The sequence below is a fragment of the Sorex fumeus genome, unplaced genomic scaffold (genome assembly GCF_029834395.1).
Source record: "Sorex fumeus unplaced genomic scaffold, SorFum_2.1 ptg000005l, whole genome shotgun sequence".
Classification (NCBI taxonomy): Eukaryota; Metazoa; Chordata; class Mammalia; order Eulipotyphla; family Soricidae; genus Sorex; species Sorex fumeus.
This window is the reverse complement of record NW_026606062.1, coordinates 7,349,686-7,365,507: the sequence shown is the minus strand read 5'-3', so window position 1 is coordinate 7,365,507 and position 15,822 is coordinate 7,349,686. Positions and strand designations below refer to the sequence as shown.

Below are 15,822 nucleotides of genomic sequence, written 5' to 3'. Positions count from 1 at the left end.
TCGCCAACTGTGGCCCCAAAAGGGAGGGAGGGTGGTAAGGAGGGAGGGACGAAGGAAGGGAGGGGACAGGATTATAAGTAATTATAAGTAATATTACTTCAAGAAATGTGTTGGCATAGGGCAGCTTTTCAAATGGTAGAACCCTTTCTTAGCACATAACTCTAATGCAAAGATCTTATAGATGTGGATATTAAAAGTGCATCTCACAAACTCCTAACCTTTGGGTATCTTCCCCACTAATTTTCATCAACATTATGGTGGGCTTTCTCAGACAAAAGGTAAAATAATTTAAGTGCTAAAAAAATAGCATTCTCTAATTCAGTTACAGTCTTTAATACAATGAGGTTGGAATTTAAGGTTTACGTTTTATCCAAAGCATGTGAGATAATGTTTACAGATATTCTTAACAGTTATCTAATCTGTTAATGCATGTTTGACATCTCAAAGCACATACAGTGTCGGTAAATCTAGACACTAAGAGCTGGTGATTACACTACCAAAATTCAACCCCTGGATGATTTATATTAGAAGGAATATTCCCCCACATACATTAAATTGCTTCCAAATTTGTGTAAATGCTTAAACAAATGTCTACCTATAAAATTAACTATAAAACCTTGAAATGTTTTATCTTCAGTTCTTGGGGAAAATTTCTTGTTTTCAGTGAGCTGAGAGATCTTTTGTAAGATTAGTGTTTCAATAAGACTAGAAAATGACTATAACTTTGACGTATTACTTCTGAACAAGTACAGTATAGCACAAGACTTTCACCACTTTGGTACACAACTGATAAGAGTTCTACTTCAGAATACTCTGAATCTAGGAGATGCGGAGCAAGCGCAGAGACTAATGCACATGCTTTGCACGTCAGAGGCCAAGGTTCGATTCCTGGCAACACAGTTTCTGAATATGTGGTGCTGCTCCTGGGTTACTCCCGGTGGGCACGGGGGACCGCGTGGGCGGCAGGGAGCCAGCCTTGCCACACTTAAGGCAAGCGCCCTGCCCAGGCAGGACTATAGCTCCAGCCCTAGAGCTTAATCATCTTTGCGGTTTGAGACAAAGTCATTTCTCTAAAATTTCTTATGTTTTCTACTATTCATAATACAACAGAAAGGAAACTTGATGGTACATAGAAATCATGAGCAAGTAAAGCCGGGTAGCGGCGTTGCCGGCAAAGCTCAGAAGCAGCTCATGGGCGACACCTACTGCTCAACCGGAGTTCAGCAGGTTGCCTGCACAGGAAATACAGGGGCAAAAAGTATTCTGCAAATCAGAGAGCCAAAGCCGGCCAGGTTACAAACAGGTACAGGGGTGAAGGCCCTTCTTGACCATGCAGGTGGCCAGCACCCCTATACTGCATATGGTTCCCCAAGCACAGAGCACAGAGCCAGGAGTGAGCCCTGAGCACGACTGGGTGTGGCCCTCAAACAAAAAAGGACTCAAGTTTTCATTAAGCCCAACATGAACTGATAAATACACACGGCCACTGACACATGATATATAAAATAAAAGGCCACTAATAGGCATAACAAATAGCTGACAATGAAGAAACCAAATAAAGGAAGAGTAGTATTCTTCACACTTTTACTAAGGACACCCCTCAGGGGCTGGAGTGAGAGTCCAGTGGGTAAGCTGCCTGCCTTGCACGTGGCCGCCCCGGGTTTGATTCCCGGCACTCCGTTAAGGACCTATGCTTTGTTCTATTTAACTCAACATTTTTATTATCACTAGTAAGAAAGCATGAGCTCTACCCTCTACGGCACCTCCCAGGCCCTGGGAGAAAAATATTCTTTCCTGCAGTAAATGGGTAACTACCCAGAACATTATGGATAAGATATTTATAACCAGTAACTAATTTACAATAGATGTTTCATTAAACAATAAGTATTACCGTATTATATTGTACAATATTGTATATATTGCGTATGTCTACAACAAAAGTACACTCCCAGAAATCTGGGGTAGAAAATCTATTTCAGAGATTAAAAGGACACAAAACACTCGACTTATTTATATGTAAACTGGGAACACGTCTACATATATGACGGAGATTTTACTGTGTATTTCATCATAAATAAGTTAATAACAAGCAACACCTACATAATCTTTATATTTCATTTCTCATGTTTTAAGATAAACTGTACTGCAGCACTGTCCTCCCGTTGTTCATTGATTTGCTCAAACGGGCACCAGTAACGTCTCCATTGTGAGACTTGTTACTGTCTTTGGCATATCAAATACACCATGGGGAGCTTGCCAGGCTCTGTCGTGAGGGTGGGACACTCTCGGTCAGCCGCGTGCAAGGCAAACGCCCTACCCGCTGTGCTATCGCTCCAGCCAGTAAGATAAACTAAGTTCACTAAATGAAACAGTTACTTGAAACTAGATCTAAGCTGAACATAAAAATAACTTCTGGGGACTGATGAGATCATAAAAAAAGCGTTAAGGCACATGCTTTCCCTGTGGTTGACCCTGGTTTGATTTCTGGTGCTGCTTGGTCTCCTCGACCCCCAGAATCACTGGATGCAGTCCGTAAGGACCAAGCTCGGCTGGGGTGGCTCAGGTATTCCCCGGCACCACGGGGCTCACGCAGCGCTGCATCCTCAGGTCTGTGCATTGAACCACCAGCCTCGCTGGCTGAGAATTACTGGGAGGGGCCCTGGGCATTCTGAGCACTGCCTGGGTAGCCTTTCCCGCCTCCAAAAAGGGAAAACTTCTAACTTCTGGAAAAAGGTATGATTGCATCTACCAACACAGCTGTGATCACCGCTCCCAGCACAAGCCAACACTATGGACACTGTTATAAAGGTTTTGGACTGATTTGCATTGTCCTTAAAAAAAACACTTTCAAACAGGTACCATGAAACCGATTTCACAGATGAACCTGAAACTCGAGGAGACTTAGAAACAAGCCCAAAGCCCCTCGGAGAGCCCGGCAAGCTACCGAGAGTATTCGATATGCCAGACACAGTAACAACAAAGTCTCCAATGGAGATGTTACTGGGCCCGCTCGAGCAAATCGACGATCAACGGGAGGGCCTTTACCTTACCTTTACCTGTTTCTGTTTCATTTTTCAATTTTATTTTAGGCACCGTGGTTTACCAAACTGCTAATGTAGGGTTTCGTGCACGAAACATTCCAGCACCACACCCTCCTCCAGAGTGTCCCCAACCTTCCCACAAATAGTAAGTTTCCTACTAAAGACCAGTTCTGTTTCTGTTGCCTTTTGACACTTGTTATTTCCCTACTATGTTTTTTATATCCTACATGATAAAAATTCTGTCTCTCTCCCAACTTCACTCAGCATGACACTCTCCAGATCCCATTCATGCAGCAGCAAAATGACATGATTTCACCTTTTCTTAAAGCTAATTAGCTATCCATCGTGTGAATGCACCATGGTTTCTTGACCCAGAGTATGCTGTCGTCTTCTCTTTTTTCGCAGGGTTGGGGGTGGGGGGGCAAACTGGTTGTACAGAGCTTACTCCAGGTTTTACGCTCAGGGAACATGTGGTGTCAAACCCGCAAAAGCCATATACAAGGCAAGCACCTTACCTGCAGTATTATCATTCTGGCCTCTAGACTATGTCTTCTTAATAGCAACAATGTATGTGTGTGAGGGCGCAACACATACACACACACCCTGTTGATGTTTGATGTGCTCAAGGACTATTCCTGGCACTGTGTTCAGGGACTGCATGTTTACTTATTTGTCTATTTGTTTACTTATTTTGCTTTTTGGGTCACACCCAGCAATGCTCAGGGGTTACTCCTGGCTCTGCACTCACAAATTATTCCTGGTGGTGCTGGGGTGACCATATGGGATGCCGGGGATTGAAGCCAGGTCAGCCGCGTGCAAGGCAAACTCCCTACCCGCTGTACTATTGCTCTGGCCGGAATTGCGTGTTGTGCCGAGGTTTTGCACTTAAATCCAGGTGAGTTGGATGCAAGGCAAGTGCCTGTATTATCTCTTTCAGTCCATAACACAACTATGTTGGTGCATCGGTATTTCTAAGTTCAAAATAATTTTAATGTGCAAATATCTCATCCATTTGCCTTTTTCTGAACCATAAAGCTTTTACTCTTCATAACATGCTGATGCTGTACCTGCCATTGGTGGCTCACGCTCCGATATCATATCAGACCACCACCCAGTACCTACAGTAGTTCACTAAACTGAGTTGTAAGCAGAAAAGTGTGCCACGTAGTTAAAAGTCAACGATAATTTCAAATGTATAATTATCGGAAAAAGTGGGAATTTAACGAAGCTGACAGATGGCAAGAAACACAAATTGTACCCCCAGCATCAATATGTTAAAGAACCTCAAGAGTGCTACAAAGCCTTATTATAATACAGCACATCCAATGAAATTAAATAAATTAAATTAAATTAAATGTAGCACATCATTTAAATCCCAATATACATGAAAGAAGGGAATTAAAAGTGCTATCTGAATTTTTAAAAAAGTGAATTAACAAAAGTTATGAAAAACAAAATGAAACGAACCAAAAACGAAAACAACCCCAGAAATAAGCTGTTTTACTACTTTTCAAGTAGGCTCTGAGAACCCCAAGACATGAACCATACTAAATTTTAGTATTAAGTCGTCCTCATTCTGAATCTGGATAGGCATATTTCTCAAATATTTAGTTTGTTTAGAAGCTATCACGAAAGCAAATAGAAATAGAATCATAAATTCATTACCTGAACAGAATGAACCCAAGTGACTCTACCGCTGCCCTTCTGACATCGTCATTAACGTCACTCACCTATGTGGAAAATGTTAAAGGGTCATTACCATTTCACCATCATTCTGGGAGGTCACTCATCCGATGGGGCCAACACTCTAATGGAATTAATCTCATCAATGTACTGGAGTTACAGTAGAGCCAGTAGGACACTTGCCTTGAACATGGCCAAGTGGGTTTGATCCCCAGCACCCGTTATGGTCCCCTGAGCCCCATGCCAGGGGGAGCAGAGAGCAAGGCGTGATCCCGAGCATTGCCGGGTATGACCCTCCAAACTAATATATAATATATATACATATATATATAAAACTAACATATACATATATATAACCTGCATGTCTTTCCACAATTGAAAAAAATTATTGAGATGGGAACTGGAGATAGTTCGGCAGATAAAGTCTTGCATATGGCTGACCCCATTTTAATCCCCAGCACCTCGTATGGTCTCCTGAGCACTGCCAGGAGTGCTCCCTGAGCAGAGAGCCAGGAATAAGCCTTAAACACCACTGGGTGTGGCATCCCAAAACAAAAAGAAAGCAAAAATCATTGATTTAGGGGCGGACACAGTGTACAGCAGGTAGGGTGCTTGCCTTGCACATGGCTGACCTGGGTTTGATCCCTGGCACCCATATGGTCCCCTGAGCACTGCCAGGAATAATTCCTAAGTGCAGAGCACAGGTAGGCCCTAAGCACAACCAGATATGGCCCCAAAACAAAGAATTATTTAGGCGAGAGAGCTAGTACAGAGCTTAAGAGTGCTTGCCTTGTATAGCTGACCCTCATTTGATCCCTGGAACCACATACAGAATGCCAAACATCACTCGGCACAGACTCTTCAACACTGTGGGTGTAACTAAAAAACAATCCATCCCCAAATTAAAAAAAGAAAAAAAAAGAGGAAAATTTCTTGATTTGAAAACTCCTAAGATGAATGAAGATTCACAGCGAGGGCTGGAGACTGTACAGTGGGTAGGGATTTGCCCTGCAAGCAGTCAACCCATGTTCAATACCCAGCACCACACATGGTTCTGCAAGCCCGGCCATGCGTGATCTCAGAGAGCAGAGCCAGAAGTGAGCCCTGAGCATAGCAGCGTGCACCCCCCAAACAAATGATTCACACCTACTTCAAAAGACGACATCAGCTATGTTGTTATAACTTTCATGACTAAAATAAAAATCTAACCATTTCTTCAAGGTTATTTTCAAAAAGCTTATCCTAACTTCAGACAAAAATATAAACACTTACATGTCACAGTGCACTGACAAAGGATAAATTACTAATAAACATGGTCGGTTATGACCATGTCTGGGAAGAGGCTAATACCAATGTTCAATTCTTTCTACATAGAAAGATGATCCCTGGCCACCATCCCCCCAGCAGAGTGAAACTAACTGCTGTGGCAGGAGATGCGTGAGCACTGCACTGTGATGCCTGGTGCTGCGCTACAGGATCTAGGCTGGGAGGCTTATGATTGGAAAAAGTTTGAAAACATGGGTCACAGCTCTGCTGTGTTATCTGTTTCTTGCTATAAGACCATGTCCCTCAGAAGTACCTGGACACTGGGATTGGAGCCACAGGACAGCGGGAAGGGTGCTGGCCTAGCATGCAGCTGACCCATGCATGTGATCCCTGTGAACCTCCAGGAGGGATTCCTGGGTGCAGGGCCAGAAGTAACCCCTGAGCGCTGCCAGGTGTGACCCCAAAACAGAACAAAAGAAGTACCTAGGGGCTGGAGTGATAGCACAGCGGGCAGAGTGTTTGCCTTGCATGCGGCCAACCCAGGTTCGATTCCCAGCATCCCATATGGTCCCCCAAGCACCGCCAGGAGTAATTCCTGAGTGCATAGAAAGATGATCCCTGAGCCAGGAATAACCCCTGTGCATTGCTGGGTGTGACAAAAAGAGGGAAAAAAAAGTACCTAAAGACTAGCTTCACACGAAGGCTCTGAGAAGGGTGCCTATTAGTTACTCCCAAAGAAACTCTGGACCTGCGACCGCCAGTGATGGTCAAATGATGTGGGTATCACAGTCACCTAGTTAGTGCCAATCTGTAGATCCTGTCCTCCACCTCTACCCCCCAGAGGTGGGAATACTTACAGCAACATGCAGCAGGCGGCGAATCGCCTTGTTGTTACCTGAGCCACAATATGCCATGGCTACAGTATACATCCCAGACCTTCGAAGAATTGGGTCCTAAGAAAAAGATAATCCAACATCAACCTGTTTCAAATAGAGTCCGCAGTCTAATACACATAGGCAGAAACAAACTCTAAGAATATGCTTGTAGCTGGTAGTTTTCTAAAAGAACAGGGAAGAGAAAAACTCAAGTATGGGAAAAATTATTGGATTTTTACCACATAATCTTCACAACTGCATAATCAATTATTGCTCCAATTTTTAAGTGTTATAGAAACCAAAAAATACCTTAAAAAACTTCACATAATGCTTGCAACCCCACTATTTTAAAGGGAGGGCATAAAATGCACAGTAGTAAGCGGTAACTCTAGATCCCATTATTCTGTACAACATGCCTGTCCTGCCAGAAGGAAGTAAAAACTAAAGTCTAAAACTCATTTCCTTATGATGTTCAATTCCATTATGAAATGATTAACAAAGAAGCTTGCTTCTAAGTCCACAAAACCCAAGAGATTTATCAATAACTATAGCCAGACACTCTCACAGGAAGAGAGGTAACACCTACAGTCTTTGTAAATGCTGGAGATAACACGGAGAGTGAGAGAAGACAGTAAAAATATGACGCACCTTATCCCGACAGAGCGACTCAATGAGAGCATCGGCCTCCTCCATGCGCCCGTACATCACCAGCGCAATGCCAACTGCAAGGCCCCGCAGAATCTTCTCATGCTGAGTTTCCTGGGCATAGCCGACCATGTCCTCTATAGCCTGGGCATTTTTAGAGCCCAACATAACTAAACCCAGGGCAAGGCCAGCTGCTTCTCCTAGGGAGTAAAAAATAAGACATGAAATTTAATTTATGTCAATAAAACATCTTTTGGGAGTGATGAGTATCGACTAGCAAAACCATATCCTTCGGATAAAAAAAGACATGTACAAACATATCCATTCATATATTTAGAACTATTTTCCTTTTATGTTTTAATTTTTAAAAGCTTTTTTATGGAACAGGGGCTGTTGGGCCACACACTATAGTGTTCAGGGATCCCTCCTGGCAGAGCTCAGGAGTGCTAGGGATCAAAGCCGGGTTGGCTACGTGCAAGGATACATGTTAACCCCTCTATGTACTACTCCTCTGACCCCTACTTTCCATTTAAATCTTTACAGAATGTACCATTAAATCTTGTACCATGATTTCAAGGATGTGTGATATTTTTTCTACATTTTCACTGAGTTTAGATCGTCCCTTAATACAAGTTTTCTTTACAAAGCTTATGCCTGTGTCAAAGAGGACAGTACAGCAGGCTGCCTTGCACACAGCCCACCTGGATTTGACCCCCAGCATCCCATATGGTCTACTGATCACCACCAGAATTGAGTCCTGAACACAGAGCAAGGAGTAACCCCTGAGCATTGGCAGATATAGGTACCCACACAACCCCCCAAAAAACCCAAAATTTATGTATATAATTTATATAGGATATGTAAATTTTTTAAAAATTTTAAAATTTTGCTTATTGAATCACACCTGGTAATGCACAGGGTTTACTCCTGGTTTTGCACTCAGGAATTACCCTGCGGTGCTTAGGGCACCATATGGGATGCTGGGAATCGAACAAGAGTTTGTCATATGCATGGCAAACGTCCTACCCGCTGTGCTCTTGCTCCAGCCCCAGGATATATAATTTTTAAAAGACCATCAGGGACATTTTATTTCTTTGCAGTATCAGGGATTGAACCCAGGATCTCACACATGCAAGGCTAAGCCAAATCTGGTCAGAACATTTATTTCATGAAAGGAAGGGGAGATCCTCAAGAGGGGGACATTCATCCCCTCTTCATGTAGAGCGGTCCATTAGATTTTTAAAGAGTCTACAAAACACAGGTACAAAACAAATGTTACAGTTAACATGCCTGAAAGTTTACTGTCTTAGAATCACTTACCTGTTACAGCATCATCCTGATAAAGGTTGGTTTTAAGCAAATCATAGACATCCTGACGTGCGGTTCCCATGGCAGCCAAACCGAGACCCAGACTGCCACCATGTCGAACAATCTAGGAAAAAAGCCGGGTTTTATTGATTTGGAATGCTGTACTTAAAATCCAAGACTCTTTTTTCTAATTGCAAATATATTTTAATATTAAATACACAGAGTAGCTAGCCTGATGCTGACAAAAAAACTAACAGCCAGGAAAAAAAAAAAAAGTAACAGTAACAGCTCAGTGAGAAATTTCAGTTTCAAACCAATGGTGCCTGCTGATATAAAGTTTTTAGAGTTGAAATGTGATGGAGTGAGTACAATTCTTTCTCTCTTCTATCTCTCTGCCCCATAATTCTCTTTCAAGAAGTTTACATGAGAAGAGATGAAAACTAAGAGGGTGAAGAAAAATAGTTCGACAACAGGTGAGAAGAGAGAATGCTTGAGGGCTGAGGGGAACCGGGTAATAGAGACGGCAGAAGAGCAAGGGGAAAGGTACCTAATTAAAGATGGTTGTGAAGAAGTGGGATCGGGGGCTAGTGCTGGGGCTGGAAAGAGTACGGAAGGTAAGGCTCCTGCCTGCAAACGCTGAGGAGAGTTTGACCCCCAGCACTGCATGAGACCCCCTGGGCCCCACTAGGAGTGATCCCTAAGCATAGAGCAGGAAGAAACTCTTATTTTAAAAAAATCATTTTTAAGGGGCTGGAGCGACAGCACAGCAGGTAGGGCATTTGCCTTGCACACGGCCGACCCGGGTTCGATTCCCAGCATTCCATATGGACCCCTGAGCACCGCCAGGAGTAATTCCCAAGTGCAGAGCCAGGAGTAACCACTGTGCATTGCCAGGTGTGACCCAAAAAACAACAACAAGAAAAATTTAAAAAGCATGTAACGTTCTAAGATACTGAAAGTTTCAAACAAGAGCCAGGAAAATAGCTGAAAGGGCTGGTGCACGTGTTCTACATGCAGGAAGCCTGGGCTCCATCACTGACTCCGCATAATCCAATTGCTGCCAATGAGTAGTGGGGACCAGGAGCAGTCCTTGAGTACCATCGGTGTACCTCAACGCTCTCAACCCCAACAAATAATAAAAGTATACAATAAAGACAAAACATATGCTTTATAAATACTCAGTGCTTTATTTTGCTTGTCATGCAAGTTTGAAAATCCGAAAAGAGGGCCTGGAACGACACTACAGCAGATAGGACATTTGCTTTGCACGCAGCTGACCTGGGTTTGATCCTGGCATCCCATATGGTCCCCCGAGAACCATCAGGAGTAAATCCTGAGTGCAGAGAACGGGAGTAGCCCCTGAGCATCACTGGGTGTGACCCACAGAGATAATAGTAATAAAAAAAAAAATCGAGAGGAATAATTGAAAGAGTATAGAGAAGGAGAGCCAGAGCATTAGTACACTGGCTAGGGCGGGTGCTTGCCATGCAGGTGGGCAACCCAGGTTTCAATCTCCATCCGATATGGTCCCCTGAGCGCGGCCAAGAGTGATCCCTGAGCACAAAGCCAGGAGGAATAAGCCCTGAGTGCTACTGGGTATGATCCCCCCCCACCCCCCAAAAAAAACACCAAGAGAAGGAAAGTATTTTTTCCTGTACTCTTAAGTAGCATAATCCAGTTCCCATTCTCACACTTACATCATTGCTGGCGTTCTTGAGCTGGTTAAGCAGGTAGTCGATGATATCACCACCATGATTGGCATGAATGAGACCGAGAGCATAGAGGCCTCCACCCTCCTGATAGGCCGACCCTGGAGAGGTGTCCTTGGGAAGGTATGTTGCCATTAGCTGTAACGCTTCCTTCTCGTGGCCCTGCAAACGTGCACCACAACCAAGGTGTGAGCAGGAGAAAGGGAGAGGAAAAACACATTATATTTTGTTATTGCATTTGCAACAGGATTTTCACTTGCTGAAAGAGAAGGAAGAAGTGGGACTCTTATACAGTGTTATTACTCAAAAGAGTAAAGTCCTCCAGAGAACTAGTGATGTCTAATTAGAAATGAATGCTCAAGGGGCCAGATCACTAGTACAGGGGGCAGAGTGTTTGCCGTGCACACGGCTGACCTGGGTTCGATCCCGGGCATCCTATTCAGGATGGATTTTTGAGTCAGAGCCTGAACACTGCTGGGTGTGGTAAAAAGAAAAGGAAAAGGGAAAGGGAGGCATGAAAAAGGGAGGAGGAGGGGGAGGGGAAAAGGGGAAGTGGGGAAGGGGGGAAGTGAGGAAGGGAGGAATGTTTTAGGGGGCCAGAGCAATAGTAGCAGCCAACCCATGTTTGATCCAAGCATCCCGTATGTTTTATAACATTTCCCCAAATTTACCTTATATCAATAATTTACTTCAATTATCCTCTAAGAAATGGCTTAGCCAGAAAACCATGCATATATGTATATATTTTATGTATTATATATATATATATATACACACATAAACATGTGTATACTTTAATTTCCTACTAAAATATTTGTCCTTCCCTGTTAGGACTGCTCTAACACAATGAATAATAAATGGTCAGTAAATTATAGTTAAGTATTATTTTTTCCTAAGCTCCAGAAAAACCGTTTCTATTACCTTGTGAATCACACCCAAACTGGCTGTAGCTGTGAATTTTGCCCAGTTAGTGGCTCTGGCCAACCATTCCAAGTTATCCCTGTAAAGAAGGAACATTTATCAATACTACTGAAACAAACAAATGGCACAACTTTTTGTAACATCAAAATCTACATTTTGCCATTAAAATTTTACTTTGTTATTATTAGTCATTTTACTTTTAGGATTTTAAGTCACTTTTGTTCTATTTTACCTCCTCCATTCTTAAGATTTTGAGAATGTAAAAATAAACTGATAGGCAATTTTAGAATATGATGAAACGCAAAATCAAATTTCTGGACTGGAAATTTACCTTAAAATATCTAACACTGTTAATTATGAAAACAGAACATCATCCAGCATAGAACTTGGCCGGCAGGGACCACTTTCCACATGTATGAAACAATGTCAAAGTCTCTGTTAAAGATGATTTTTAAATCAAAAGAGAAAGCTCCAAGCATATTTACCTAAGAAACTGGTCACTGGTAGTCCCACAGTGCATAAAAGAATTTGCTATAACAGTTGCTGTGTGACATACAGAATTCCGTACTGCATCCTACAAAAACAAGGAGATTTTTATCACTGCCATATTTTCATACACATACAAGTTTACACATGAGCTCAAATTGGAGGCCCTGTTTTATAGTACAAATATGAATAAAGTAAACATTTAAAATACAGATGTTGGATATATTTACAAAAATTAAAAAGCCACTTTGGCTAAATTCTGCACGTATATATTAAAATTAAAAAGTTAGCTAAGGAAAATTAAAAACAATCTACTATATTTCCTAGTAAAACACTAGCGCAAAGATAAGACTCTCAGTCAATATATATATATTTTTTTAAACAAAAATGTATTTTCTTGGGCTGCGGAGACAGTTCAAAACTACAAGCCAGAGAGTGAGTCCAGGGATTAAGGTGCTTGCCTTGCATGTGGCTGACATAGGTTCAATTCCTAGCACCACAGGGTCCCTGGAACACTTTTTGGTTTTGTTTTTGGGCCACTGGCAGTGCTCAGGGCTTACTCCCAGCTCTGTGCTCAGGGATCACTCTTTGTGGCACTCAGGATCATATAGGTACCAGGGACTGAACCCTGGCTGCCCGTGTATAAAGCAAGTGCCCTACTCACTGCTCTGGCCCCATCAACTACTTGGTGAAGCCTCAAATCAAAACATACAAAAGGTTGGAGCATGCTTCCAGATGGGAGACCTGGATCTGGGTTTGATCCTTGATACTGCATGACCCTCAGAGCACCATTGGGTATTGCACCACCCCTCCGCCAGGGGGGAATGGGGAGGCGGGAAATTAATTTCCCTGATTAGGAATAAAATACAACAAAGCGTCCAATAAGAAACTAATGTACACCCAATACTCAAGTCTTAAATGAAATCAGTTCATAATAATGTTAATGAGGAAAAAGAGCTGATTCCCCATAGGCCACTGCGTGGAGTATACATGCTTTCTCTTGTCGTCAGGGTTTGCGCTGGGTGCTCTGATTTCCTCTGGCAGCCCAAGGAAGCACAGGCACGCTGCGCTGCCTACTGTCTCAGTAGGAGTGAGTGTGGGGCACGCGACAGGCCCTACAATGGACGGATGTTCTGTCCAGGCAGGTTCCCACCTTGTACCTGAGATCCTGGAATAGGCTCACCCACAAGCACAAACGGAAATAAGAAGGGGCTATTGACAAATGACAATTCAATATTGGAGTATCTGGGTTCTTTGCTCAGAAACTTGATAATATATTTGTGAACAGAAATACACCAAAGGAACTGAATTTCTTCATTCAATTAGCCTATGGTCAAACTGTTGTGCACGTCATTTTACTTGAAGTCACAGGCTACTGATCTAGAAGTGAGAACTTACTGTACTGAATATTCAGAGAAATTAAAGAAAAATGTCTTCATCTAGATGATTCACCTACCTTTGTGTTCTTTAGAATCATGAGATCTGTGTTATTGTTTCGTATTAAAAATTGCAAATGTAATTCAATAGCCATTTCACCACTTAAAATTTTGATCATTTTCAAAGTCTGGTCCTTGGGTTCTGGACTCTAATAAAACAAATAAACAGCATGAAAATTCATATATTATGAAATTCACAACATCATCTGACAAAGCCCTGCAGAAGCAAAATACATAGTCCATATGCACAATAAATCTTAAATCTAGGAAACTAATTTAAGAAGAAGTATTCAACAGCTCAAACTAATTTATTTAAAAGGAAGTATTTATTAGCAACTAACTTGATCGATGAATGTAATTCATTCCAAACTAAAATCCAATATAAAATTTTTTTTAAAAACTAGAAAAGAATATTTAATTGCTTATTATATTAAAAATTAACTTTTATATAAAGCCAACTTATATATTAGGTGAGAAATCCCATTCTCCAAACTGAGAAAATAACAAGCATAAAGCAACCTCGACATATGGTCTCATGCATTCCCAAGCAGCCAACACATTCTCCATGTGATAATGGACAGTCTAAGTTTATATGACTGAGCACCAGAACCAAAAGTCCTGCTGGAGGAAGCATTTGTAGGTTCAATACGTTATGGGGCTGGAGCCAATAAGGTACTTGCCCAGCATGTGGCTGACCTGGGTTCAACGCCTGGTACCCCATTTGGTCCCCTGAGCCCCTAGGAATGTCCCTGAGAGCAGAGCAAAGAGTAAGTCCTGAGTATAGTCAGATGTAGCACAAACCATCCTCCAAGCCCCCTTCAAAAAAAAAAAAAAACCCAAAAAACAAAGAACAGGTCAGTGTTCTAATACTTAGTCCACTTTTCTATATACCATGAAATGAAAAACAACCAAATAAACTAAACCATGATAAGGTACCATTTACTTGTTAAAGTAATTTGGAATTAATTCTACCTAGCTCATTCTTTGGTTCAGATATAAGGATCTGATTTCTTCTAAGGAGTCTTGAACACAGCCAGAGAGATTTTAGTATGAGACTTAATAAACCTTCACAAGTGATATTTATAATAATACAATGTATTAAGGGAATGTTCAAAGACGCACTTACCACTTCTGGAGTCTTTGCTACAAGCACGGTGCCTGGCTTTTCTTCTGTTTCCATTGAATCACTAAAATGAACAGAAACAAGAGTTACTAACCAGATAAATCTTCCTGAATAGTATGTGTGGGTGATTTGTTATTAAATTGAAGATCTAAAAGTGTTTTGTTAGGGGAAAATATTTATGTCTTAAGAATTGCTATTTAGAAATAGAAAGCTCTGATAAGACTCAAATAAGTATTTATTTAAAATAAACCCATAAAAACACACAAAACAATTAGCTAAATGCAGAGATAACTGACACAACAAAACCATGTAACAAAGTGGCACCCAATTTCCCCCAATTTTTCAAATGTATGTCTACCAAACCATAAGACCAGACTGAAGTAGAGCAGTTGGAATCCCAACAAGCCAAAACTAACCACGCCAAGACTCTTCTAGGACAAAGCACTTTACTGGGGAGAGTATGATGAACAGAGACTCCAAATTGTGAGAGCAGAACAAAGGAGAGGAAATAGCCAGGAGATCTTAAAACACAGAATAACATTTTGTTTAAACAAATTCTTTAAAAACTATTCTATTGTATATTTGTTTGAGGGCCACATCTGGCTGTGCTCAGAGCTTGGTTCTTACTCTGTGCTTAGGGATAAGTGAGAAGGGGTTCAGGAGACATGTGGGGTGGCCGGGACCAAGGCAGGCACCCCAGCTGCTGGGCTCTCTCCAGCTACTAAACTATTCAAAACAAGACTCCTTGTTACAACAACCCAAAACTATCAGTAAATATAAATCACAGAAAAGAACTGAAATTACACAAGTTTATGAAAATATTGTTTAGTGGTGAGGGGCTGGAGTGGTACTACGAGGAAAGTGCTTGCCTTGCACGAGGCTGAGCCAGGTTTTATCCCCGGCACACAATAAGGTCCCCCAAGCCCACCAGGAATGATCCCTGAGTGCTGAGACAGAGTTAAGTCTTGAGGACAGCAAGGGATGGCCCCAAAACAAAATAAATAAAAATAGGTGAAAGACATTTTAAAAATTATATAATGATAACATTGGGGCTGGAGAGATAGGACAGGGGTTAGGCATCTGCCTTACACCCCACCAACTCTGTCTTGAATCACCTTTAGAACATACGGCTCTCAGAGCACTACCGGGGATACTCCAAGAACATCCCCTGAGCACTGCTGGGCGTTCCCTCCCCCCCTCCCCAACTAGGTAAAAAGACGAAAACTTAAAACTGAAAGAGAAACATAATCAATTCATTTTGGGGTTGAGGGGTGTGTGTGCCAAGGACTGAACCAAGAGCTTCATACAAGAAGGTAACTCAGAAGGAAT

At 42.0% G+C, this 15,822-nt stretch overlaps 1 protein-coding gene across 1 annotated transcript in view; it reads right to left on the bottom strand.

The window, feature by feature from the left end:
• The window catches only part of PSMD1 (proteasome 26S subunit, non-ATPase 1), an 88,934-nt gene that overhangs the window by 57,872 nt on the left and 15,240 nt on the right, over positions 1-15,822 (bottom strand). Inside the window, exons 8-16 of the mRNA XM_056120785.1 lie at positions 14,497-14,557; positions 13,391-13,519; positions 11,934-12,022; positions 11,449-11,527; positions 10,516-10,689; positions 8,831-8,942; positions 7,514-7,710; positions 6,848-6,943; positions 4,707-4,771 (exon numbers count right to left, since the gene is read on the bottom strand). Of these exons, the coding sequence (XP_055976760.1) occupies positions 4,707-4,771; positions 6,848-6,943; positions 7,514-7,710; positions 8,831-8,942; positions 10,516-10,689; positions 11,449-11,527; positions 11,934-12,022; positions 13,391-13,519; positions 14,497-14,557 (1,002 nt within the window). The remainder of the gene's footprint in view (positions 1-4,706; positions 4,772-6,847; positions 6,944-7,513; positions 7,711-8,830; positions 8,943-10,515; positions 10,690-11,448; positions 11,528-11,933; positions 12,023-13,390; positions 13,520-14,496; positions 14,558-15,822) is intronic.